This window comes from Emydura macquarii, unplaced genomic scaffold (assembly GCF_026122565.2).
Source record: "Emydura macquarii macquarii isolate MOO-44397 ecotype Brisbane River unplaced genomic scaffold, CSIRO-AGI_Emac_v2 contig_1254, whole genome shotgun sequence".
NCBI classification, from domain to species: domain Eukaryota; kingdom Metazoa; phylum Chordata; order Testudines; family Chelidae; genus Emydura; species Emydura macquarii.
This window is the reverse complement of record NW_027131391.1, coordinates 4,195,858-4,222,951: the sequence shown is the minus strand read 5'-3', so window position 1 is coordinate 4,222,951 and position 27,094 is coordinate 4,195,858. Positions and strand designations below refer to the sequence as shown.

The window sequence follows — 27,094 nt, the reverse complement described above, 5'->3', positions numbered from 1 at the left end:
GGTGCACCAGGTCACTAATGTGCTCACACAGATTTGGCCCAGTCACCCCTCTGTCATGACAACAGTAGGGCCAAACCTGAGTGAGCGCCACTGGTGTCTCCTCTCCCCTTTAGCGTGTCTCTTCCTCCTTTTACTCTCTTCCCCCCCCCCCCACTCCTTCTACCATAAGATAGAACAATCAGAAGGCTTGCCATGCCCCCACCCCAGAAAGTCATCATCCACCCTGGTTCAGCAGCTCTATTCTAGGAGGTAGGAGGGGGCGGCACGCTGAAGTACTGCCCAGCAAGGTAGATTGTCTTACACAGCCGCTGCGATGCACTAATGCAGTTTTTGCATTTCAGTTCCCAGGATTGCTTTATTGCTTTATTTATTTTTAAAAAAAACAGCAAAGCTCTCTAACCAAAAGCACCATCTGAAGTCTTGCAAGTACCACACACATGTATCTTTAAGTGTGAAGGGTGGAAGGAGCAGAGCGGGGCAGGAAACAGTTTTCCCAACCTGTGATCAGCTGAGATTTTGAGAAACGTTCCAATCCTGAATTACCAAAAATTTCACAAACCAAAAATAAAAAAAAATAAGAAAATTTAGATCAGGTCAATCAAAACATTTCCTTTCGATTTCAAGTCTCTTTAAAAAAAAACTTTAAAAAAACCCTACAAGTTAACTTACATTTCTAAACAAAAAGTCATTTAAACCTAACAATGGAACGTTTTTGTTTCAAAAAAGGTCAAACCGAGAGATACTGACAATTTGGAAACTGATTTGCAAATATTTTTCAAAACAGGAAATTTACTGAAACTCTCCCTTTCCCCCAAATTGTTTTGCTTTCGATGAATCAGCATTTAAAAAAAAAAAAGAAGTTTTTTTGTCAAAAAACTGCTGAGCAGCTCTAGCAAGTAATGCATGAGAGGAGGTGGGAAGCACAAAGGTGCTCTGAATTGCATCTCTCAGCCTGCTTTTTAAAGTCTGTCCCTCTCCAGATCTGCATATGCAAGCGCTTCGTGTACACACACCTAAGTAGATAGGCCCCTTTAAATATCCCAGCCTACGACAAAGTTGAAAGTCAGTGGAAAACATTACCTGCACCAACTCCAGGAGCACCTCGGTGAATTAGGCACTTTTGAAAAATGTACCCAAATTCCTTACTGCTCTTTGAAAATGCCAGCCATACTGCATGCCCTAATTTTCCTTTTCTTCCTGTTTTCTACTGCCTAGTCATGACCTAATAGGCACCAGTCAGCCATTAGTACTGAGTGTCCTGCGAGGAGTGCTATACCCTGGCAGACCTAACAGGAAGCAGTCAATATTTCTGGCCCGTGCGTGCCACGGAACACGCACGGAGAAGCAGAGCCGTAAAATGTACATGTGATCTCTCTGGAGGAGAGAGCTTTGAGAAGGATTTGTTTTGCTACATATGCTCATTGTTGAGCTTTCAAAAGTTTAGACTTTTCTCTGGATATGTCTGCACCAGAGCGGGAAGGTGTAATTTCCAGCTGGAATAGACACGCTCGTGCTAGCTCTGGTACAGTCAGCATGCTAAAAATAGATGTGTAAGCACAGCAGCACGAGCAATGGGAGAGGCCAGCTGTCTGAGTACATACCTAGGGTCTTGGACAGGATCAGACCTGGGGCGGCTAGTCCCTCCCATCTCTCATGCCACTGCTGCTACACTTCCCTTTTTAGTATGCTAGCATTAGTATGTCTGCTCAAGCAGGAAATTAACACCTTCCCTCTCCGGTGCAGACACACCCAGAGAAAGCGCTACATGTCTGAAAGGTGCATACAGAACATACAGCACTTTTTTTTTTTAAATCCCTCTTAAAGCTCTCCCATCCAGAGACATTCACATGCATTTTTTACAGCTCTGCTTCTCGGTGCATGTCCTTGGCACGCACTGGCCAAAGACACTAACTTTTGTCTATTGGCTCTGCTAGACATCGAGTTGAGCTGGAAATTACATTTCCAGGTCCGGTGTAGACATAACCTTTTAGTTTCCAGCCCATTTTCCCCTTGGCTTGACCCTGGCCATGCGCCTCGCTGAGAACTATCTATAGCCAAGTTTCAAATGTCAAAGCTGAGTTGTCAGTTCTCTCTGTGAAAGCAAAAGGTGCAGCGATTTTTAGAGCGGGAAAAGTCTATTTGTGTTCTAGTTTTTGAACACACACACCTCCAAACACACACACACACCCACACGAACGCCTACCTCAGATGTAGCTGCACTGATTTAATTTATTTTAATAATGTCAAAAAAAATTCCCTCTGGACAACAATCATGGGGAATTACAGCCAAAATGGAGAATTTTTCAGTAAGACCCAACTTCCCACTGGCTGTTGATTTGCCCCAGCTGAGGATCTGTCCAGCTGTACTTAAGTAGTTGATATCTCAGATTTCTCCTACATTTTGTTCTCCCAGGCTGAGGGTGAAGTGGGTGAAGATCACCACCCTGCAGAGACCACAAGACGAAAGCACCACTTAATGCTCATTTTAAGGGCGTAAGTAGGACTTTAGCTACATAAACTTTAAGGTCAGACAGGACCATTGGAATCATCCTATCTAGCCTCAAAGGGTCTGTCTACACTGCAATGGATACCCAGGGTTTGAACTCAGGCTCAAGCCCAACCCCCCTTCCGTCTACACACAAATCGTGCTAACCCAGGGCTTGGACAGAGTGATAGGTGGAGGGTCCGAGCCTGAGTCAAGCTGCGATCCAGGGTTCTAGTGCTGTTGCTTTGCCGTGTAGATAGAGCTTCACTGATTTGTGCTCTGGGAGTCCACCTGAAGTATCCCACAGTCCCACGGGCTGACTTTCTTTGTCCTCTAGACAATCAAGTTTGGTGGACAGTCAAGTTTTCCCACACCGCACCGAACAAAGGGCTACAACGGCCACATCTGGGAGGGTGCTAGGAAGTCTGGGATCTGGGTGGTTGGACTCGAGCCTGCATAATGCAATGTAGATGCTGCAACCCCGTCCTGGGACCCAGGGTTCAACAATTCCTAACCTGGGTTACAAATAAGCATGGACACTCAAGCCCAGGGTCTGCTAACTTGAGTTCTACTAAACGTGAGCTTACCCCTGCGGGTGTGTCTACACTGCAATAAAACACCGGCAGCTGGCCATAAAACTGCAATGTAGACGTTTGGGCTCTGGCTGGAGCCCGTTCTCTGGGACCTTGCAACAGAGGAGGGTCGCAGCGCCTGGGCTCCAGCCTGAGTGTCTACACCACATTTTTATATGCCTGAAGCCCAAGCCCGAGTCAGCTGACACAGACCAGCTGTGTATGTTTTGTTGTAGTGTAGACCTACCCTGAGTGCCTAGAGGGGGTGCCATGCTATTCACTCTGCACAGTGGCTGTTTCACTCAGTGAGACTAGGATGACCGGGTGCTGTACTGTACCTTCACAATCTCTTGAGCTATCTGCCTCGTTTTGTTGACATCCAGGACAATTTTTGCATCTCTCACCACCGAGTAGAGCGTCCGTCCTTTACACAAACTGAAAGAAAAAGAGGTGGAGATAAATAAGGATGCTGATAAAAAAAACCCCAAGAAACATCACTAAATCCAAACACACATTAAAAAGACAGAAGCTGTAAAAGGGGATAAAAATAGATACAGTATTTTGGCTTCATATCAAAGCAATGACTACAGACTTTGGAATAAATCTTAGAGCTCTCTCCCCCACTTTGGCATGTTGGGAGGGAAATATCTTAGCTCTCTAGTATATTTTGCTTGCACCAAATAGATCCTGAGCAGTATGCGATAACCCTTTCTTCTTTCTGATTTTGTTCTCCATTTCCTGGTTGTGAGAAAGCCCCCTGGCCTCACAGCTTCAGACTTTTGTTTAGAGCTCTCCGTATCTCTCCACCTCGTCCTCTATAGGATAAAACTCTCACAGATCTAAGAGAAGCCAAAAGAGGAGAGAGGAAAAAAAAAAAGAAAAGCCTGTACACTGTACAATGTCCTCCAATTTTCCTTCTTGTACCAGTTACGGTAAAAGCTATTTACAGGGCCTTAATTACCAAAGGCAGTTGATAGCAGCAGCTGCAGGGGGAAGGGGGCATATAAGCCAATTAAAAATATATTGACATTTGAATATTGTAATGGAGTATGTGGGTGGATTCTGCCTCAACTTCCGCCCACGAAAGAGGGCTTTTTAACCATCTATACCCACCTACGCTCATTACAGGCAACTTGAGAAAGAACAGACTAAATACCTGTGCCTGGATAATAAAGGACCTGGAAAAAAATTCTCTATTTAAATATGCTTCAAGAATCACAGATGTTAATTTGATCTTGTTCTAGCTAATGAAACAAAAGTTTGGGCTTTTAATTACTCCTTTATCCCACCCACCACATCTTCCTCCTTTCTTCTTCATCATCTTCCTCCTCCTTTGCTCTGACACTGGAGTCAGAACACTGACAATGTTCAAAAACTTCTAGACAGTGTCTTAAACGGAAATGACGTTTGCAGCTGTTCGGCACTTATCCTAGGTAGAGAGTACAAGACTTGTCTTTCCCACCTTGTGAGATAAGGGCAGGGTGAATGAAATGCAACCTCAGGACAAGTGACTCCCTCTCACTTCATGTATCCCTTAGAGCATCAAGTGGTGTGGATCCAGTGGCAGCCCCGGAGGTTGTGGGGTCCAGCTAAATGAGAGGTTGTGGGGTTCAGCTAATGGAGTGGGGAAGAGATCAGGGGTGAAAGCTTCACAGAAAATGATGGCCTGAATCTCTTGATCAGTCAATCAAAGGAGTAACAGATGAGTCCAAAGAAAGCACGCCCAGTGCAATTCACACCTGCGTACTGAACCACCATTAAAGAGTGGATAGAGAGCAGAAACTTTGACACCACATTTCTGAGCAAGAGGGCAGCCCAACTAAAGAAGCTGTTGAGTATATCAGGCTGCCCCCTGATGAAAGGAGTCAAGTTCGCTGGGCCCCAAGTCTCCATTCACTCAGAGTTGAAGCACTTCCATCTACCTTCTGCAGATGAACCTTGGAGAGGCCCTAGTTCGATCGCATTCATATCTAATGGGAGGGCGCTGTCTGTCTTTTATGTTCGGTGGTTGGGCAAGTTGCAGATTTTGGTTTTCCTGAAACCTGTCCCTGGTTACCATGGAGCCATGTTGCTTAGCGGCCCTTGTCACGTTGTATAAGGCAGTTGAGCTTTCGGGTCAAGGGCCCATTTAATCATTACTATCGCTATTATTCCAAACTGGTTCAGTTCTAAGGTCATTTCATTCCTATTCTGTCCAATGATTGATTCACTCTATTTATAGTTATTAAATGTTTCTGGCAGTCTCCAGATGCATGGACACAAGTGGAAATTCATAGGCTTGATCTACACTTAAAGCATATACCAACAGAGCTATGTCAGCTAGGAGAATGAAAATAAATCACCTCTCCCCTCCCGTGACATAGCTGTGCTGACAAAACCTGCAGGATAGGTGGTGTTCCTAAACCGGCAGCATATATTGCGTCTACACTTCTTATCATTCTAATACCTATTTTAGCAATACTAACAGAGATGAGCCAGAGAGAGTCCAGCTACGTATCTGTCAGTGTTCAGTTGCGACATGGAGACCTTGGCATGAGCTGGCACCTGGTTTGCCAGCGTTACAGGTGTTTATTGTCTTATACTTCGATTGTAAGCTCATTGGGGCAGGGACTGTCTTTCTGTTCTGTGTTTGTACAGCACCTAGCACAATGGGGTCCTGGCCTATAATTGGGGCCCCTAGGTTCTACTGCAATAAATAACAACTGCATGCCCCTTCTCTGCCCCCTTGTGTAACAGAATTACACCAGTCCCATTGCCAGAGGGATGCCCAGAACTTCAGAGATGGGGGCCGGATTTGGCCCTTTAGGAAGCTATACAACAGCAAAAAAAAACCCTCCACCCCATCTTAAATAGTTTTCCATCTTCTTTTTGGCATAATCAATCCCATTTATGTTGATAATTTGCACAAAGTTCCATTCCCAGGCAATCAGGATCATCAAACTCTGAGCTTGACTGTCCAAAGTTTATTATAAAAATACCAGAAAGTGCAAGAGAAAACAAAACATTGAGCATTTTCCCAGGCTTTGTCTTAGAGAAGTGAAGGGATCCAGCTAAAGAGACCCCAGCTGATAAATTTGTGTTTACTCCTCAAAAGAGATGCTCAGATATCACAGTGGTGAGCGCTCATATAAAAACGTAGACAGAATAAAGCAGAGCACTCAAGAATTGGCATGGAAGAAAACAAGCACAATGGGCAAGAAATGCAATAATCTTAACCAAAGAGCAGAGCAGAGTCCGGTGTGGTACAGATTAGTGACTTTCTACAGTTATCAACTCCCCCAAAATCATGAGACTCTGAATGTGAAATTATTTTAAGGCCAATTTTTAAGCTCATTAGAACTCAAGCTTTGCTTGAAACACCTCAGAACATCTAAGTCTTACTCAGAGATTACAGTGTGAACACTTGGGGCAGATACACTGTCTATTTCATAGAAAAAAAACAGAAATTGAACTCCCCCATTGAGTGCAGATTAGAATCCACCCTAAACTCATTGTGTTTGCTGTATTAATGGCTTCCAGAGATGACTACGTCTGAATGAGAATAAAATAATGACCAAGGCTGGGATTTCCAAAGACTGCTAGATGACCAACGGCGACTGAATTTCAGTGAAAGTTGGGTGCCCACCTTCCTTGGGCTTCTTTGGTAATCCCAGCCAGATTACAGAAACACATGAGGCCATTCATATCGATGTCAGCGAGAAGAGACTCGGTCCCAAAGGCTAGGTTAATCTGCTGTCTTGGCACTCACACAACAAGAAAGAAATTAATACCCGAGAAAGCACTGCATTGAGTTGTTATAGAAACCACAATGTCTAAAAGCCCCCGGGTGCAGATGGGAAATGTGTATTTCTGTTCAGAAGCCTTCGTGATGAACCCGTGTCTGATGTGTCAGGCACCAGGGAATACAAACTAAAGGAAAGGGGGACTTGAGCAAATTAAAAGAGAATCAAGGAACAGTTGTGAAAATGCTCCTTGACGGAACGAAAATGAACGCATCCCTTCATTAGTGTCACTCTAGCCAGCAGAGCGAATTAACATGCAAGCCGATTCCCATCACCTCGGATCGCATTAGCCTTCCCCTCTGGAGACTCGCATTCAAATTGGGCTTGGTCAAAAGTCAAATGCTTTTGGTTGTATCAATGTAGTGGCATTTAACCCACTCTACCGTGAAACATGTCATCCTCATTTAGACCAAAACAGTCTGCCTTGTAGACTCCCTAAGGCTTTCCCATAGTGATTCCACACATAGCTAAGCTAGGAAAACACTGCAAGGAGTTTTGTAGCAGATTTCCAGATTTACCCAGCCTCTGTATTTGCACCAGCTATTGTAGTCACTGAGCGAGCTTTCATGGAGCTACAACCCATTTATCCTACAAAAATGAACAGGTTTAAACAGTTTAGACAGTGAAAGATGGATATGGCCAAATTATGTTATAATTTTATTATTTGTATGGACAGGAAATAAATGGCAGGTTATAACAGATTAGAAAACCCATATAGATACCCAGGTTAAATATGGTTCTCTAAGAGCTTGTCTATGCTTAAAAGTTGTACCGCTCTACCGATACGGAGTAGATGCCCTAGTGTGGACACAGTTAATCATTATAAACATGCTTATATCAGCATAACTTTCCTCATAGAGGAAAGGGAATAAGCTATACCAGCATCAGGCACCTTTATACCAGTATAATTGTGTCCACAACAGGACTTTTACCAGTATAACTATTTTGATGTAAAAAACCCATACCCCTAAGCAAAATAGCTATACAAGTAAAATGTTTAAGTGTAGAACTGACCTAACACAATTCTAAACATATTTTGTTCTGTCTGAACAAGGAAAATGAAATGATGCTCTAAAATAGTTTGGTCACAATCATGGCTAAACATGGTTAATTTGTAATTTACACAGTGAGCAATCTAAATTGCACCTGCAAATTAATGGCGGTGAAAAATTGTTCCCTCAGTTATTTGCAACTGAAATTTGTGGATGCAAAATGGTAAACCACATTCTAAAAAGCTGGCCCCATTACCTTTTTTATGTGGAATCTTTTACATGGATCTATTCAAGAAACCAGGATAACATAATCTACTACTACACATGCTTCCTGCTGTGTTCTGCTATTTTAGCACACCTTAAGTTATGGTATCTTTACATCCTCCCATTCCTTCTTGGTGTAATTCATATTTTTCCCCAAAGAAAACTGACCACAATAGAAGACTGGTAAGAAAATTAAACAGGTAATGAAGCATCATCATAAACAAAATGAAGAGAGAAAGTAGAACTGGATCTGGTCTTGGCCCCAGAGTGTGTTGTGATCAGCTGTTTTCTGGGTGGAATGAAGTTTTCAAAAACCATAGTTTCTAGCATTTCTGAACTGCAGAGAAAACCTTGGGAATAGAGACTTCAACCGTATAGTCCCTATTCAGACAGGCTTTCATCACTTCAATCATTTAGAAGTGCATGATAGATTACATACACGTTGGGCCCATTACATTAGAAACTAGGTCCATATTAATAAGGCAGCAGAAACCAGCTGCACGTCAAGCCTGGCACAAAAAGGTACCCACACAAGGCGAAGTACCGTGCAACGTAGGAGCAGGAGATGCTGCAACAAAAGTTTACTGGACCCCAAGAAAAGTAGCAATACATCAACCCAGGTGATTCAGCTCTCAATGCTTTTCAAAGGCTGATGAGTAATTCCTCTAACTGAATTAAACTAGCAAATATTGCAGCCAAAGAGATTTCTTGCTGGAGAAGAAGCTAGTCCCCAATATATAAAGCCTTGTTTACAACTATTATTCAGCACCTGAGCCACTTTGCAACCCACCTGCAGAATCTTTTCATGACAACTCCTGACAATTTTGTTTCCTCCTACTTCTTGTCTGACATGAATAGTCCCCCTCCAACAGAGCAAAAATAACATTCACGAAGCAAACAAAAAGAGGCCTCAAGGGTGTATGGATAACACACTTGCTTTTCACTTCTGGAGACCTGGGCTGAAATGCAGCATAGAGGTATTTACCCAGCCCTGAGTAGATGTTTCTCCCCATCACAAGACTACATCAGGGTGAAGAGGCCAAAGATTGTCTGTGCTCACAACACGAAGAAGAGGAGCGCAGACTTGCCTCTTCAGGTACACTGGCTTATTCACTCCTGAAGTGTGTATTCATAACCAAATGTTTGCTTCACCTCACCCTCTGCCTGTAATCGTACACTTGCATGTGTTAACACAAAATCCAGGCTTGTGAAATACTGTCCAACTTTACTGTGTTGAGCAAGCACTCCACGTGGATTTGAGCTACTGTTAAGAGACCTTCAGCCGACGCGCTTCATGAACGACCACCCATGCATACCAGAGGAGAAGGTGCACTTGTGTGTCAAACAAACTCTTCCTTCTTCCTTCTAGCCCCAGAACACTGAGTGTCGGACTTCTTGTGGCTTCACATGGAACTCTGCACTACAGATATGTACTGATACAGGGAGCCGGGCAAAACTTTTGGTTGTGTTTTTTAATATGCAACGCCCAGTCAAACTTCAAAACCTTTTACAATAAAAACAATGGCACAGCACATCAGCCACTCAGTGTTAGTTCAGCAAGTGAAATAACTTCCCTACCACACCTTCGCCCCCACACAACAATCCCTTCAAAACTCCCATCGAGAAAGCCTGACATGAACAAACTTGGGCTTTATCAGGTAAATTGAGTGTGAACAAACTCCAGGGTTGAGGACTCTCTATTGAGAACGTCCTGTCCCTAGATGCACAAAGGGCCTGTAAGCTCTAGCTGATCTCATCTGCCAAGTTAAGACAGGAGGAGAGAGGTGTGTGCTGAGACAGCCAGGGCGCTCTATCATTCGAGGACCTGACCTACTCCACTCTTCACAGTGGTATCTGATACACCATGGATCCTTTGCAAAGACACCCAGCTAACACATAGCACCCTAGAAGTGGAGTGTGAGAAACTGTGGGGAAAGTCCAGGGAGTGGAACTAATGACATAGTGCCACATTCACGTATTGGTTACACCAGGGTAAATCCAGAGTAACTCCAGATCTACACCAGTGTAAACTGCCAACAGAGTTTGGGCCAGAATCTCTAATGGAGTAGCTGAGCCAGTTTGCAGAGATCCTGTAGCCTTTACGTATTGCTGGGATAAAATGAGTGTGTCCTCCGATAGATTCAGCTTGTTCACCCAGTACCCCAGAGATTTCTTCTTTTGGAATTAGAAAATTCAGGCTAGATGTCAGCTAAGCAGTGGTATGCTTTGGTTTATAGGGGGGGCTCATTAACGGTGCTGTCAAAGAGAAATAAACCCAGGAATGGCCCCATAAAGTGGTGCTTTGTCACACCAAAAGCAAAAGTCATCATTTTAATTTAAAAGACCATTGCAAATAATATTGTGAAATAGTAAGTTATTTGTCATGAGGAAATTATGAAAAATAGACATAAATGTCCTGCATTTTAGAATCAAAATCACTGAAGGCATGAGGAGGTGCCATGGAGATGAAGGCCATGCAGACTTCCAGACAGACAAAGTAGACAGAGATATACACACATCAGTTACTAGGGGAGTCAAGCCTGTCAAACTTCATGCTCTTGCTCAGTGGCAGGCTGGCCAGGCGAAAAAACACCCAGATTTTTTTAATCACTAAAAGTCCTGGTTTCAGTGGTGAAACTATGGCTGTGACAAGCATCCAGCCTGAGTAACTATCAACAACCCCTAAATATACATGTAAATGAATGTAATTTAAAATGTTTACCAACAGCCTTCAGCTCTCCATCCTTTCCCCAGTTAGCAGGAAACTTTCCAGCGCCACTAAAACCAGATCATTGCAGATGTGCTCTCTATTCAAAATGAGCTTTAGAAGTGTTCAGCCAAGCACATCAAATCCCAAATTGCTGTATCCACATTCCACCAGCGTGGGCTGAAGACATCAGCAAAGGGATAAAAGCGAAAGTGACTTGCAGAGAGGATCAGTTCGGAGCAAATGAGTTGGGAAGGACTGGGGCACTTCCCCTCAACGGGTTTCCAATCTGGAGTGAAATCAGTGCAATTAGGCACATTTTTAAACATTGTTTACCGTGATCTGCACCATTTTTGATATATCAGCCTGAGTCTCAAGCACACTGGTGTAAATCAGGAATAATTCCTGTGAAGTTAGTTGCGTTACAGAGGTGTACAACTGTTGCAGGTGAGAGGAGAATCAGGCCTACCCTCCCTCACAGTGGAATGCAACAACCAGTTAGCAGAGCAAAACAGCACAAGTGAAGACTCTCCTTCCACAAAGCTGAACTTGCAAGAGACAGTTAGAGGACAGAATGTAATTCCCCAAGCTGGAATTTGGCTAGTTAATAATCCTTTGCATTCCTATAGCGTCTTCTACCTGATCATCTCAAAATATCTCACAAAGATCAACCATGGCGGCTCCATCCCCATCCCATGTAGTAACAGATATTACTATTTAATTTCCCCACTTTACGGAGTGACAGTACAGAAGAACAAACACTTAAGAAGCTTAAAGTTTGACCAACAGCAGAGTTTAAAGTTTGAAGACTTTATACTGCATATGAAATTGAACTGAAACTCAATGAAGCACAGGCCAATGCTATCTGCGAGAAGGGGAAAAAACAGTCTACAGAGATCAGTGCTGCATGCACCCTAAATGCCATGCACAACTAGATGAATCCAGTCTAACTGTCTTTAGAAAATGTGGCAAGACGTTCATCTTTGAAAACACCTTTTTCCACCATAAGGATGACACAACACTGATACCCCTTCCAGCATAATACCCCAATCAATCAAAAAAATAAATAAAAATTACCCCAAAACAAAGCAGCATAACAGAGAAGAAATTTAAAAAGTCCTAAATCCTATCCCAACCAGGCTTTTACCCCAAAAAGAAACATGTACCACAGGTTCCATGTAATCCACTACCAATTTTGCTATCGCTATCAATTTTATCTGAAAGGAGTTCAGATACCTAGGTGATGGGTGGCATTATAAAACCCAGAGAGACAGAGAGAAGAATTAAGAATAATAAGCATTTTAAATTCAAAAGTCAACTACGCCACTACTAGTGGAATGGATCTGTGCTGGGGAAGAGGTAGACAATATAACAAAGAAGAAGGAGTCCCACAGTTATATGGTTACTACTGACATTTAAACTGCTTTGATATTTACTGAGAGTTTATTCGTTATTATTATTTTACTGCAACAGCAAAGAGCAGATCTGTGGGTAAGAGTGAGGGAGAAAGCTGCTATAAAAATAAATGAACCCAGGAAGGAGTAACCTGGAATTCGTTAAAAAGCAACAAGAATGTATTTAATTCCTAACTGGAATAGCAGGAAAGAGGAGGGAGTAGGGTGAGAGAGAGAGATGACTTCCTCTATTACATTGTTAGCCTGATACAACCTGAATTTATGGCCCATCAGGCCCCACTGAAAGCAGACAGGTGTGCGTTTGCTCAGACCTTTGCCACAGACCGTGGTCTGTGAGGGAATTGAATTTTCTGAGTTGCTCAGGGAGTTTTCAGACGTTCTCTTTGAATTCCTCCCTCACCCCCTATTTTCCCCCAATTTCGGTACATCAAACGATTGCAGTTTTAAAAATGGTGGTGCTCTGCCGAAAGGGATAAATACAGATCAATAACCTAAGAAGGGAGAGAAAGCTGGTGAGAGATTTGCCTGGTGGTGGAGGAGGAGCGGGATGTTAGCATTTGGTTCCTATTATGTTCAGTCCATGATTTGGTTTTTTTCCAAGACCCAATATAAAATCACATCCGTGGCCCACGTCTGCCCTGTGGAGCTGCCATGGGGAAACAAAGCTTGGGGACCAGCCATCTTAAGTTTAGAGAGAACTGTCCAAAATGTCATAACTACTGCAGAGATGGAATTTCTCTCTGTGAAATAGGGGTGACCTGATCCCTCAGAAAAGCCACAGCACTGGGTGAAGAGCGGCCCTTTCCCAGGGCTGATAAATTCTACATCCCTCAGGGTAGCTGTCAACTGTTCCATTTCCATAGCTCACTTATTTATACAGAACTGAAAATACTGCAGCGGGATATGCAAGAGGGACCCGATCCTGCATCACTGCCATTGATGGGAGCTTTATCACTGAGCTCAGTGGCAGTCAGATCAGATTGTAGGTGAACCGCACCCACAATACAGTACCTGGCTCACTTTTAAAATGGACTCATGATTACAGAGGTAATGAGGATGATTTTGGCCTACGCGACCTTTCACTTTTTGGCCTCCACATGACTAGCGCAGAGCAGCAGAGAACAGTCGCCATAACCAGACAGCTGTTCAGTGAAATAGGTGAAATGAGTTTGCTAGGTCTCCGTTTCAAATGGAAATACATCCACCTCACTAGATATCTGCACCAAACCTGTGCTGACAGTCTCAGTAGAAATGCCAAGCATTGGATGGGCCTGGGAGACATAAGCCCCTTCCCCTCCCTGGAGGTGATCCTTGCTGTTCATGGCTGAGACATGTGGACAGGACATTTTGATAAAAAACTAGAATGGTATAAAATTGACACGGCTCACACTAAATGGATTAAAAACTGGCTAACTGACAGGTCTCAAAAAGTAATTGTAAACGGGGAATTGTCATCAATCTGGTGTGTTTCCAGTGAGGTCCTGCACGAATCGTTTTTGGCCCTATGCTATTTAACATTTTTGTCAATGACCTGGAAGAAAACAAAATCATCACTGATAAAGTTTGCGGAGGATACAAAACTTGGGGGAGTGGTAAATAATGAAGAGGACAAGTCACTGATCAGAGCCATCTGGATCACTTGGTACACTGGGCGCAAGCAAACAATATGCATTTTAATGTGGCTAAATATAAATGTATACTTCTAGGAACAGAAAATGTCGGCCATACTTACAGGATGGGGGGACTCTGTCCTGGGAAGCAGTGACTGAAGAAGATTTGGGGGTTGTGGTGGATACTCATCTGAAGGTAAGAACTAATGCAATCCTGGGATGTACAGACAGGAATCTTGAGTAGGAACAGAGAGGATATTTCACCTCTGTATATAGCACTGGTATGACTGCTGCTGGAATACTGTGTCCACTGCTGGCGCCCATAATTCAAGAGGGGTTTTGATAAATTGAAAAGGTTTCAGAAAAGAGCCACGAGAAAGACCAAAGGATTAAAAAACCTGCCTTATAGGGATAGACTCAAGGAGCTCAGTCTATTTAGGTTAACAAAGATAATTTTACGGGGTGACGTGATTACAGTCTATAAGTGTCTACATGAGGAACAAATATTCAATAATGGGCTTTTCAATCCAACAGGGAAAGACATAACATGATCCAATGGCTAGAAGTTGAAGATATACAAATACAGACTGAAAATCGGGGGTAAATTTTTAACACTGAGGGTAATTAACCATTGGAACAACTTACCAAGTGTTGTGATGGATTCTCCATCTTTGATCATTTTTAAATCAAGACTGGATGTTTTTCTACACGATCTGCTCTAGGGATTATTTGGGAGAAGCCCTATGACCTGTGCCATACAGGAGATCAGACTAGATGACAGAATGGTTGCTTCTCCTCTTGGACTCTATGAAGGTAGCACTGCTGCTGTCTAAGCTGCACCCATTGTGGGGAGAAAAGGGTTTCTTTGCTCTGTGAAGCTGTCAACCAAGGTTTATCTTGCCCCTGGCCCGTCTGTTATTTTATTAGAGCTCCTTGGGGCAGGCACGGCCTATGTTTCTTTGACGGAAATAGTATTTAATAGCAGCCCGTTGGGGTGGCTTTGTTTTTTACACTGTTTTTTTGCACAGGCATCACTGTGATGGAGGCACATGGCACTTCCATCGAACCGTAGAACAATGGGAGGTTTATGGGCACAGCAGTGGAAAATGTTGAGAGAAATATTGGTGAAGCTCTAGCAAAATGCCATATAATTCCAAAACTATGTCCTTAATAAAGACACTGAATGTATGGCTTATTACAACAATCTGTAACCCACTAACCCCTCTTTTTGTCCTCTAGCTACAGGCTGATAAAAGGCCACTTCACTTTGAATGGTCCCTTAGAACATGTGCTCACTACTTATGCTAAACTATCTGTGCTACCTTGTATGTAGCAGTGACACTCTGAGTACCTTTCCCAGATGTCAGGAAGAGCTCTGTGTACCTGGAAAGCTTGTCTCTCTCACCAGCAGAACTTGGTCCAGTAAAAGATATTCCCTCGCCCACCTTGTCTAACATCCTGGGACCGACATGGCTCCAACAACACTGTGTACATCTCATTCGAAAGGAAGGCCTTGATCCTGCAAACCCCTTAACTCATGTGAGGGGGCTGCTCATGTGAAACAAGTTACTCAAGTATGTGTCCAGGATGGGGGCCTAGAGAGATGCTTATGGTCTGAAATACAAACACTTGTTACAACAGCTCATTAGCTTACAGATAAGCCAGGTCATAGAATCCAGTCTTACCAGCTAGGTAGCAATCACACTGTCCATTTAGAACAGAGAACTGACAAAACAACACCAAGGGCAAAGTAGGGATTTAAATAAACTCCAATGTAACATTTTCTGCCACTACATTAGCAAACACTGACTGGCTAAACCCTGCCGTACGGAACCCTGCAGCCACTCAGCTCCAGCTACATATGGAGGTACACAGAACAGCCCTAAAGACTATTACTTTTCTTCGCTATCTCCCCACCTCGCCTAGCTCCACTGGATGAAAATGCCATCCCTGGATGGGTATTATTTAAGCAGCAGAATTTTCTCAGCTGACCCTCCTGTAGTTATCTTGCATGCCAGCTGTTGCAAGTTCAGTCGACTTGAAGGGAAAGGTGGGAGGAGAACAACCTTTCCAAAAAGTGGTTACAATTCCATCAGGGCTTTAGAAGAAACCAGTTATTTAGAGGAAGCAAACTCAATGCATTTTTATTTCAAGAGGCTTCTCCCATTCTGAGATACTGTCAGAGAAGACAAGCTGTTCCCCTGCTTCTGAAAACAGCTAGGATACAGGAAAACAGCCACAGTCCCAAATGGCTTAGCTCAACCCCCTGTTGCAAACAAGTCAACTGAGAACACTTGTCGCTTCATGTTGCTCTCACTCCCCTTTGAAAAGATGTGCTTATAATTGGCTTGGAGTGGGCTGGTGGGATGTACAGGAATATGCAAAGCAGCTTTGACCCCTTCCTTCCCTTTGAAGGTGCCTAATATATTCTCTGCTCCATGTTCTTCCCAGTCTTTTGAACTTTAGGAAGAAGAAGAAGAAAAAAAATAAATCTTCTTTTTAAAAGATTGAAGAGAAAAACCTTTTTATTAAAAAAACGGCCCTGCTGGAACTTATCTCCACCTTAGAATTAGCAAAGAATCAAGCAGTCCACACAAGATTGATGAGTTGTCCCCTAGTACTTCATCTTCAGACAGGCAGATGGGAAACAAATCTGATCAGTCATTGGAAAGTGGGAGTGTTGCAGGGCGGAACGTTTTACTCTGTGGCAATTGTGTACTTCTCCCCCAGGCATACAAGGTCCCCAGCAAAACCCCCTCTGTACTCCGCCTTTAGTATATTCTGCCCTCCTGACCCAAAAATCTTCTTAGTTCCCAAGACGATCCCCACATTGGGGTAGCCTGCAGATAAAGAACCACTTTGAAGGCAGATGTAGAAGACAGAAGGAGTAGTAAAAAGTTAAGAGCAACACTGAACTGGTGTGAGAAGCAAACCTTGCAAGACCCCAGTTCAGCAAAGCATTCAAGCACACACTTAACTTTAAATACCCCTACTCCTCTCCAGCAAAGTGCTTAGCTTTAGACATATGCATAAGTCCCATTGATTTAAGTGCTTCGTTGTTTCAGAGCCTGGGTTGCTATCTTCAGCATGAACACTTTTTAAAAAACTTTACAGTTAAAAAAAAAAAAAAAAAAGGCTTTGCCTTGCCTATTCCCCTGCAGAGCTGGAAACCTACCCCACCAGGATTATGTTAGTGCATGCTACCAAGGAAGTGACTCTGGCTGGATTCACCATCCAAGCACAGAGCCGAGTAAGGTGCACTCAGACAGTATGAACCAGTGAAATGTCACTTCTCCTTTGCGGTAGATAAAACACACTCAAAGCAGAATCTGGGCAGCCTGCAAATCACACCAGGCAGCTCTTTAGGTTACTTTCAGACAATTCTTGCCAGTGGCTGCCCCAGGGGGGTTAAATTAACGCAGAGCCCAACAGCGCTGTTGCATTCCCTCTCCTGTTGCTCTGGGAGGTTAATATCTTTTCTGCTTCAAAATCACACCAGAAGTCAGGATGTTTACAAGTTGCCTATATGGTCTAGCACTGGGTGCATGGGCCCACGGGACATTTAAAATAAAATGCACAAGTATCCATACTAAGACTCCCTTCCAAAACAGAGAGAGAGAGAAATGCAGAGAGACACAAAGGTGGGGGTGGGAGTGTGGCATAGGGCATGTCTACACTGAACAGTTAACCTGGGCTCCTACCTGGGTTTTAGTCCAAACCCTCCTATCGTCCACATAGAAAAACTTCTGCCCTGGACTGGGAGGTGATTTAAGCTTTGCCTGACTGACCCGGCTGAGAGTGTGTGGCTTAGAACTCTAACTCGGCTTTAACCCACCCACTTTGCAGACTAAAATCACTCAAGTGCTCATAGTCCTCCAATACCTTCCCACAATTCCCCCCAAAGGACAGACAATGTCTCCCACAACTAATTGGGAAAGAATCCTCGAGCGTCTCCACACAATGAACCATGGCATCTGCTCCCAGACACACCCGGGCAAGTGCAGGAACAGTGAGAACACAGTATGCCAGTATGGTTTAGGCCAGGCAAGGCAAGCTGGGCTGTCAGACCTCGGTGTCACTCACCAAGGTTCACTGCACATATACAGCAAGAGGGAGAGAGAGATACGCGCACGCTCTCTAGCCTAATGGCCGGGATACTGGTCCGAGATGTGGGAGACCCATGTTCAAGTCCTTGTTCTTTCAGAGCACAGCTTTTCATCCCAGATTACTCTAAATGCAGCACAGCAGGTGCCCCTTCCCCAGGCTAGAGAGCGTCAGAGTCCCCTTCCCTCGACCCCAATCCAAAAATGGATATTTCAGCACGATTCCAGCGTGGGGCCCATGTTCAAAAGGTTTCGTTTCCAACTTGTTCACCAGATTTCAAGCCCTTGAAAGTTGTCACAGAACAACTTGGAGCTCCCCACCACCTACTGCCCCAGCCTGGTCCTCTTTAGCCTGGGGTCTCGACCAGGAAACCTCCTTTCTTCCTGCACGGCCCATGAGGAAAGGAAGCAAAGCAAAAGTGGGTCAGTCAGAGCAGTTCATAACACACTGGAGCTGCCGGAGGGGAAACCCTTTCACAGTGCTCACGTGCCAAACACAGAGGGCACCACACAAGCCCTGCGGCGGGAGACACGACCTCTCTCTCGTCCCCAAAACACGCCTTTCTAAGCCGGTTTCTAGCCCCTAGCATGATGGGGGAACACACCTAGGAGGGCAGGGGGCAGAGCATGCATGGAAAGCACAAGCATGTTCTTCCATGGCTGCTTTCCACAAAGTCACTGGAAGTCATGTGACACCAACACACAAAGCACTTCCCCGACCCTGACCAAACACTGCTGCTCACCTGATCGGAAGGTGGGGCCTCACCGATTAGAGGGGCTGCCTTTCTGTGCCAATCCCGCCTCCTGACACAGTTCTGGAAGGCCTGAATGCTTTTGCTCCAGCCGCAATTCCTCACTCCCCACCCCACAAGTGGCCCAAACGAAGGGCTGAATCTCAGGGGAAGATATATGCTCACTTAATGTATAAATTAATACATATATTGACTTTCCTGTTGTCAGTCATTATCAAGATTTATTCCCCCTCATGGCCTCTTATTGATTGAGGAAAACAGTATTCCCACAGGTCAATCAATTGTGAGTCAGTCCGTGGCAGGACGTCAATAGCTATTTATTATGTGATTTATGGGCTTCATTATTTTAAATGCTGGTGGGGGTGGAGGGGTCACAGCAGAAAGCGAGAGGAGAAAAGGAACTAAAGTCCAGGGAAGGACCTTAGCCGCAAGCCCAAACATTGGAGGCTTCCAAAAGCAATGTGATTACTGGGGGCAAACACCTTATCGCTCCAGCTCACAGATGCCAACACAAGCCATGAAGGGGGAAGGATGGATGGGATACACTGAACTATTCATCCACCCGCACTGCAAATCTTAATAAATGCCAGTCCCTTGGCAGGGTTCCTAAGAGAACTAGCCTGAGGAAAAAGAGCGAGGCACAGTCTAATGGACAGAGCAAGGACCTGAGAGCCAAAACACATGAGTTCTGGATTCTGTCACCGACTCACTGTGTGACTAAAATTACTTAACTTATTAGTGCCTCAGTTTCCCCATCAGTAAAGCGAGAATAATAAGTCCTACCTAACCTTGCAGGGCTACTGAGAATAAGATCTGGAAAGTCCTTTGAGATCCTGAGAAGGAAAGCACCACAGGGGGCAAATGTTGTTATGCATTAAGGAAAGGCAACAGAAACATACAGAAGAAACCTCTGAGCTGACCTGAGCTACTCAGCAGAGCAACTGAGCCTCTCAAAGCAGCAGCTACAAGTTTGGATATCTTCCTCCCTCCTTCCTTACAGTCCCTCATCTCTCAGTATGATCATACACTGACCCTGAAAAATACCCATGCTGGAAAGAAATACAAGATCTTCTGAATTTTGTAATGAGTCATTCAGTTCCATATACTTCTACATTTCTCCCTTCCTTCTAAATATGTGAAATACGCTTCCCACCCCCACCCTCATTATACAGTCAGATTTACAAGAAGAGATGATGAGACGTTGTGAATGGCAGCAGGTTTGGCACAGACAGAGGCACTGGGCTGAGAGTTTCAAGTCTCTGTCGAGAGCTCCCACGCAGCACTGTGTTTGCCTGGAGGGAACTGGGTCAGGGAGAATTCCCTCCCGTGCCCCTTGCGCAACACGCTTACAGCTTGTGTATCACAGCACACTGAACCCTGGCACCGTCCTGCTTTCCACACCTGGGGCCACCTCCACCCTGCTGCTCTGGGCAGCTGATCACCCATCCCGAGACGCTCGTGTGTGCCAATCCATGTCCTACTGGCTCCAATAGCCACTGAGCCTTTCTGCCTTCTCCTTCAGAGACGAGATGCTGCCGGAAGGGACATTCAGGGGAGTGGCCAGTGCCATCTGTGAGCTTTCGAGAGATGGGAAACGCATGATCCCACTGTGGGGAGAGAGTGGGGTGCAGGGCAGAAGGGGCAGGGTAGAAGGAAAGGGCAGGGAGAAACCACAAGAGGATATGGAGAAGGAAAAAGAGTCTGAATGAAGAGAGAAGAAACAACCAGCAAGGACTCAAACCCAGTGGAGAAGAGTAAGGCAATTCATCCTAATGGGAGGAAGCTCCAAGAAGAGCAATGAAAACTGATCGGGGGCTGGAGGGGCTGACTCCTGAGACCTTGGTGAAGGGATTGCAAGGGGGCTGGAGCGACTGGTGTGGGGCAAGGGGATGTAAGGAGGAGCTGTGGGATGACACTGAAAAAGAAGGAGTTTGAGCTTGACTAACAGAAAAACTTACTGACAGCAAGAGATCTTACAACGCCCTCCTCAGGGCAGTGGTGGACGCCCCATTGCTGGGGACTGTGAACACTAGGCTGGATCAAGCATTAGTGAAGGTAATGCAGGGAACAGTCCTATATCGAACCCTTGGCAGTCAGGAGCGAAATGAGCTAACAGGTCTGGCTCCAGCTCTAACTGCTTTGATTCCTCCTGGCAGAGAAAGGAAGGGCTCCTTCCAAATAGCTCCTTCAGGGGTGAGATGGCAGACAGACCGAGGACTGCTTTATAGCCCAGCCTATAAGAGGAAAGCTGAAACCAGCGAGCAACAAGGGCCATATTTCTGGACCAAGCCACATAGGAAGCAAGGGTGGCAAACCATGCTAGAAGAAAGTGGCTTCTTCCCCTTTGATAAAGAAGTTCAGCAGCTGCTACACAGCGCTGTGCACTGCCATGCAGGGTTACGTCCCAATCATCTCCAAGCTGACACAAGGGAGAACTCTGACGAGCCTGTGCTCCCAGCCGATCGAAGTAAGAGAACGCTTAACGTCACTCAACAATGACCCCTCTGGCCAATCAGCAAGCACCACTGACAGCTCCAACCGAGGAAAGTGTGGGGAGATCTGCCCCCTCCAGGCTGCTTAGGTCAGCACGATGGAGGGTGTAAAAGGAGTCTCAAGAACAGGCAAGAGAGATGTGCCAGGGAGGGGAGTCTCAGTGTCCTGACAGGGGGAGCTGGTGATGGGACTGTGTCACTTCCCCCTCCCCTGCCTTTAGCCTCAAAATGCTTCCAGTCTGCATCTAGTTTGCAGACATTTCCTGGGGGAGGATGACCCTGTGACTCCATGTAGCTTAGAGATTTACAAGCCTCCTGTGCATTTGAACTCCTCACATAGTATGCACAGAGCTGTCAATCAGCTTGTTAATTAAGTGCTGCTGTTTTTCTTTACATCTTACAAAAATTAATAAACCCAGAAGGGAACAGAGGTGGGTTGGGGGTGCGCTGGTTAATGTCAGGGTTTCATATGGATACAGCACTTCTCCAGGGGGCTTCCCAAAAACATCTAGGCAGGGAGCAGCACCACTCAAGCGTAGCCGTCTAGTGGGTTCAGGGCATCAGCCAAGCAAACAATGGGCACACATTGCATTGTGGGCAAGGGTGATGCAATAAACTCCTACGAGCACCTTCCGGTAGGACATTAAACAGTGTGACTACTGAATGACACCGTTAAATGTCTCTCGGAGTAGGGAGGTGGTGGTTCTTCTTCTTCTTCTTTTTTTTTTTTTTTTAAATAAAAGGTTGTGTGTGAAGAACCCCCACAGTAAATTGCTTGATACCCAATGTATCTGGCGAGGATCAATGGCTAAATTGGGATTTGAAGTTCTGGTTGCAGAGAATCTAAGCACCAGGTTTGCAATATACAATCTATTTAGCCGATCCCTCCAGTTTTACTAATATACCTTTAAAAAAAAAAGGGTGGGGGAAATATTCTTCCTAAATCACTTCCACACGAACATCCCATAGGACTATCGCAGCTGCCCAGAAGTGTTATTTAAATCCCAAAGTTTCAGTCTTGGAAAGACCTAGTTAAAGGAAAAGCCCACACTTTTTGCTCATCCTAGGAAGTGAAAATATTGATTGATTGGATGTTATTGCATGGGCATTTAAAGTAGGCACAATCCAGACTGGGGAAGAAAGGATTAATGCCCAGAACTCTTGATAAAAATGCCATGTGTTTTTTTTTATTGACTCCAGCTGATGGGATTCTTGATGGCAGGCCTCCAAAAGACAGCATGTAGTAAGATTAAAGCCTATACAGGTTACAATCCAGCCATGCAGTGTATAGAAGTTAGATGAGATGCTACTGAAATACTTTATGGGATCTTCTCCATCACTCGGTTTCCCATCCAACTGCTAATTAGTGGTGCATAAGGATTTCCAGGTCATTAAAACATGTTTGCTTTGCCATGAGGGAAGAACTCAGAAAATACACTTTTCATCTTTGGCGGTTTACTTGATAAATCACCTCTGAGAAGGAGGCATGAGTCTCCTGGCATTTCTCTGGTGCATCCATAATTAATTGGAACCAGTAAGAAGTACCTGAGCATAAGATCCCTAATTATGATTGGCTTCTCTGGGCTGACTGCCCTCTTTTACAAAGAGAGACAGCATTAGTGACAAGGATAGCGTGGGAGCCCAGGGTAAGAGAGCGTAAACCCACTTGCATCCTGCTCGAAGGAAAATGGTTGTGTTTAATATTTCATCAAAATGTCCAAGGTTTAAACACTACACTTCCTTCTATGATTGTTTAATCAGCATTACTGCAGGGACCAGGAGAGAAACCTGTTTACAGACTGCTCCGTGGGCTTGCCACACTGTGCCACGTTTGTGTGTATTCAGCGTGGGTACCACCGTTAGTGAACTCTGGCATATGACTGTCATTTCAAAAGTTACTTTCCAACCACAGTTCACAGGTCACGTGCTTCTCAGCATGATCAACTTGCAACCAAAGTGCTGAGCAACATGGGCATCGGTCTACTTTTAGGCTGGGATTTTTAAAGGAGCTGAACAGAGAAAGGCACCTGTGACAGAGATCCCATAGCAAAGGATCCTCTGTTCTTTGCAGACATCTCTCATCTCAGACCTGACAAACTCACTCCACCAAACACATCTTACAGGATATTCATCCATAGAGAATAACATCTGAAGGATCTACAGAAAGCTTGTAACTTGTCAAGATTCATAATCTTCATAAGATGTATGTGCAAGTAATATTTAAGGAATACTGTATTTATATTGAAAGCATGCTTCAGGGACTGGGAGAAAGTTAATCACCAAGAGATAATGTGTCTCAGTGGTGGCCCATTCGGGCAAGACGGCATTGTTACTCCGCCCTGTTTGGATGGGAATGCAACACAAGGCTCAATTGTTTCGCTTGAGCGTTACTACTTTGAATGGGAAACCATCAGAGGCAAACAAACAATCAAAACAACTTGAAGATAAAAAAAAAAACCACTTTCCATCAAGACAGGGTTTCGCCCTGCCTGTAAATAGAAAAAGAGGCTGTTTTCAGTATAAGGCAGAGAAGGGAGAAGCACTTTGTATCCATTCACTGAGGGAATCGGGGATGCTTTCATGAACATTTGGATCCTGGTTCTTGAGAAACCAGCCAGCTCTGCAACAGACTGAACTTGGAGGGGGGAAGCGGGGAAGTCTTCTGTATTAGATAAGAAAGGCATCTCGTAGCCCCAGGTTTGTGTTTTATGGTTTTGTTTTGTATTATAACCATTTGTTTCCACAACTCTCTCTTGTTTCTAGCGGAATCTCTATTGTTTCTTAAATAAACCTTCTCTTGTTTTATTATAAGTGCTCACAAGTGCTGTATGGTTTACAGGAGCGGTGGTTTAAGGCAAAACAGGTGCACTAGGGTACACTGCATCTTTGGGGACAGAGGAGCTGGAATTTCTGTGAGTAGCCAGTGTCAGGGGCTCAATATCATAGGGAAACTCTTCAAAGAGATTTGGGGAGTGGGATGCACCTACTGTTACCCTGTAAAGTGAAACTGGGTAGGAAAGAGCCCAGAGGAGAGGGCTTGAGTGGCTGAAAGACTACAGGGAGCAGACATCCAGCTACCACAAGGAAGACTTCCTCACACCAGAGGCAGGAGATAATGAGATGACTCAGAGTCCTGGGTACCCCAAGAACTGTCACAGTGCCCAAATCCAATGGGATTTGGGAATCCAATTCCCTTAAACTCTTTTGAAAATCCAAGCTGCAGTGAAACGGAAGATGTGTAATTACAGCCCAAGGCTGGGCGCTGGGATTCCATTTCCCAGCTCTGCCACTCATGCTCTGACTTTGGACATCTTGCTTCATTTCTCTGTGCCTCGGTTCCGTTTTCTAAACGGGAACAGCAGCCACCAGAACCATCCACTTCATGAGAGCATTGTGGGGCTGCTCTCTCCAACATAAAGCATGCTGTCAGTTGCCCTGGAGATAGGCACCATCTGTAAGTGCTTCTTACATTATTTGGTGTCAGTTTACTGGTTCTTGCTCTTCAGTGCTTTCTTGGGTCTTCCTAGCACATTGTGGGTGCTACTGGACTATAAATCTGGATACACCGCTCTTTAATTCCTTATGCCCTGCAGTCTTTGACAGAAACATGAGCAGCAGTCAATTCTTTTCTCCGTTACCCCGCAGCCAGTCTGGAGCAGCTCCGGATGTAGACTGGTATAGGAAAAAGCAGAAGTTTGCCTTAAGAGTCTAAGGTTAGAAGATTCAAAGCCGGAGGCTTATAGTTGGCTCCTAAATAAAAGTGGGCTTGTTCTCAGACGTGCAAAGCACCTGAAACGCCCACACAAATCAATGGGAGTTAGAAATGTTCAGCAAACTTTGGCCCAAATCTGATCTTTTCTACATTTCAGATCGCCTGCGTAAAGGCTTCTTCCCTCCCGTAAGCAGTTTTCAACGCTGGGGATATCGTTAGTTTCTCAGAAAGGTTTCAGTGTGCACAAACTTTATATTTCCTTGGAGTTTTACAATCAAGGCTTAATGAGCCACAGAAGGAAAAGGGATCAATAAATATTCACATCTCCTTCTCTTTGTGACAAGGAGAACCTAGAACTCTGTCCTACAGCTCCATAATTATGCAACCCTTCCTCCTTCAGTGAGGGCTGGAGCCAATATAACGTCATTACCATCATCAAATAGTGATGCCTTGTCCTTTCAAGGACCTCCAAGCACTGGAAAAACATTAATTGGGCTTCACAATCCCCGTGTGGGATAGGTAAGTGTTGACACATGGAGGAGTGGAGAAGTGATTCAATTTGCCTGAGGTCACGCATGGAGTGTCGGTGGCAGAGTTCAGCAGGACCCCGATCGCCAACACCTCTCTCCCATCCTCCACCCCACTCTCACCACTGGATAACCTTCCCTAGCGTATCCCCTGTGTATTTGTGGGGGGGTTGTGTTCAGGATTTCCTGGTGCAGGCTCTCTCTTTCAAAGCCTGCAAAAGAAACATGGAATTTTTCATATGCAGGATACATATTTTTTTAAAAATCCTTCAGTTCCACAGGGCTGAGGAGTTTGATGCTATTTCTCTTTTGTGGTTTCACACCATCTACAATGCAGCTCTCGGGACACGACGACTCCCACTCATTCTTGCTAATGTCAAATCAAGATGAATGTTAACTGTCCACACTGTTCATTACCCCAGGGAAAATCTATTAGCAGCTCTGAAGGAAACTCTCCTAGGAATTACCACCACATTGCTTCCGAGAGGTGTCAAATCAAGATGCCAGTGCTTACAATTGCCCTGAAACAACCAAATATATTTCTTTCCTATATGGGTTATAGGGTTGCCTTGTCAGACGGTTTCTATTCAGAGACATTTCAGGAAACATGGAGAGGAGTAGGATAGTTTAGAAGTGATAGCACCGAACTGAGTCATTCTCTTCCACGGACACACAATGTGCTCACAGGCAAGTCACTTAACTTCTCTGTGCCTCAGTTTCCCAGCACTCAGAAGGTCTGATAACAGTGCCCTAGGTTGCAGTAGCTACTGTACTTTGTTGCAACGTCACATGTTCACAGAGCTTTCAAAGCTCGTCTGGTTTGGTACTGAAATGTCTGGGTGAAAGAGGAGAGACTTTTCTGCTTATGAGACAACCCTTGGACAACACCCACACACAGGCGATGGATAATGTACAGACAGGGTAGAAAACTTCTTCCTTGTCTCATGCACCACAGATTTCTTTGCTCTGCTGAAGCGCCTTCCTAGGAAGCTGAGTGTTTTGAACACCAGGTCAGAAAACGAGGGGACAGAAAGCAGAGATTTCTTTAATATCTTAGAGATTTTTTTTTTTAAATGTAGAAAATGGTTGCCTTCCCGAGCGGCAAACACTGTGTGACCAGGAAGAAAGGGGGCTTCTTTAACAGCAAGCAGCAGTCCTCGGGAGCTGCTCAAACACAGAGTTGCCTGTCTAGGGGCGATGGTTCTAGGAGGAAAGTGCAGGTGAAGGAAGCCCGCTAAGTCACATCACCATGATAGGGATGGCAGCCTGTGCCCTGGCATTCTGCATATCAGTGCAAACATTCCCCCGCCGGTCACCACCAGGCTGCTTGGGTGTGGGGATCAGGTTAGGAAATTCAGAATTTTTTAACTGATTTTGTCTTTAATGAGCCCCAAATGGCAAGTAGAACCATCAAGCTAACATCCCCTGAGCCAAGCGATACGCCTCAGTCCCTTCCTGACTGCACCGTCTATTGGCTCCCTGAAGGCCACAGGAAGAACTTCATTTGCTTCTAGCTAAGCCTGTTAAAAGAAGAAATAAAACCTTGTCTCTTTGCCAATGAAGGGTAAATACGCTGCACAGAGCTCACAAGTATTATGCTGCTATTAAGGATAATACTTGTTCTAAGCCTAGCCCAAACAGGACTGGGGAAAGGCAGATTTAGGCTACACAAGTCACCTGA

At 44.8% G+C, this 27,094-nt stretch overlaps 1 protein-coding gene across 1 annotated transcript in view; it reads right to left on the bottom strand.

The window, feature by feature from the left end:
• The window catches only part of KSR2 (kinase suppressor of ras 2), a 242,708-nt gene that overhangs the window by 20,849 nt on the left and 194,765 nt on the right, over nt 1-27,094 (bottom strand). Inside the window, exon 15 of the mRNA XM_067550125.1 lies at nt 3,396-3,492. Coding sequence (XP_067406226.1) covers nt 3,396-3,492 — 97 coding nt within the window. The remainder of the gene's footprint in view (nt 1-3,395; nt 3,493-27,094) is intronic.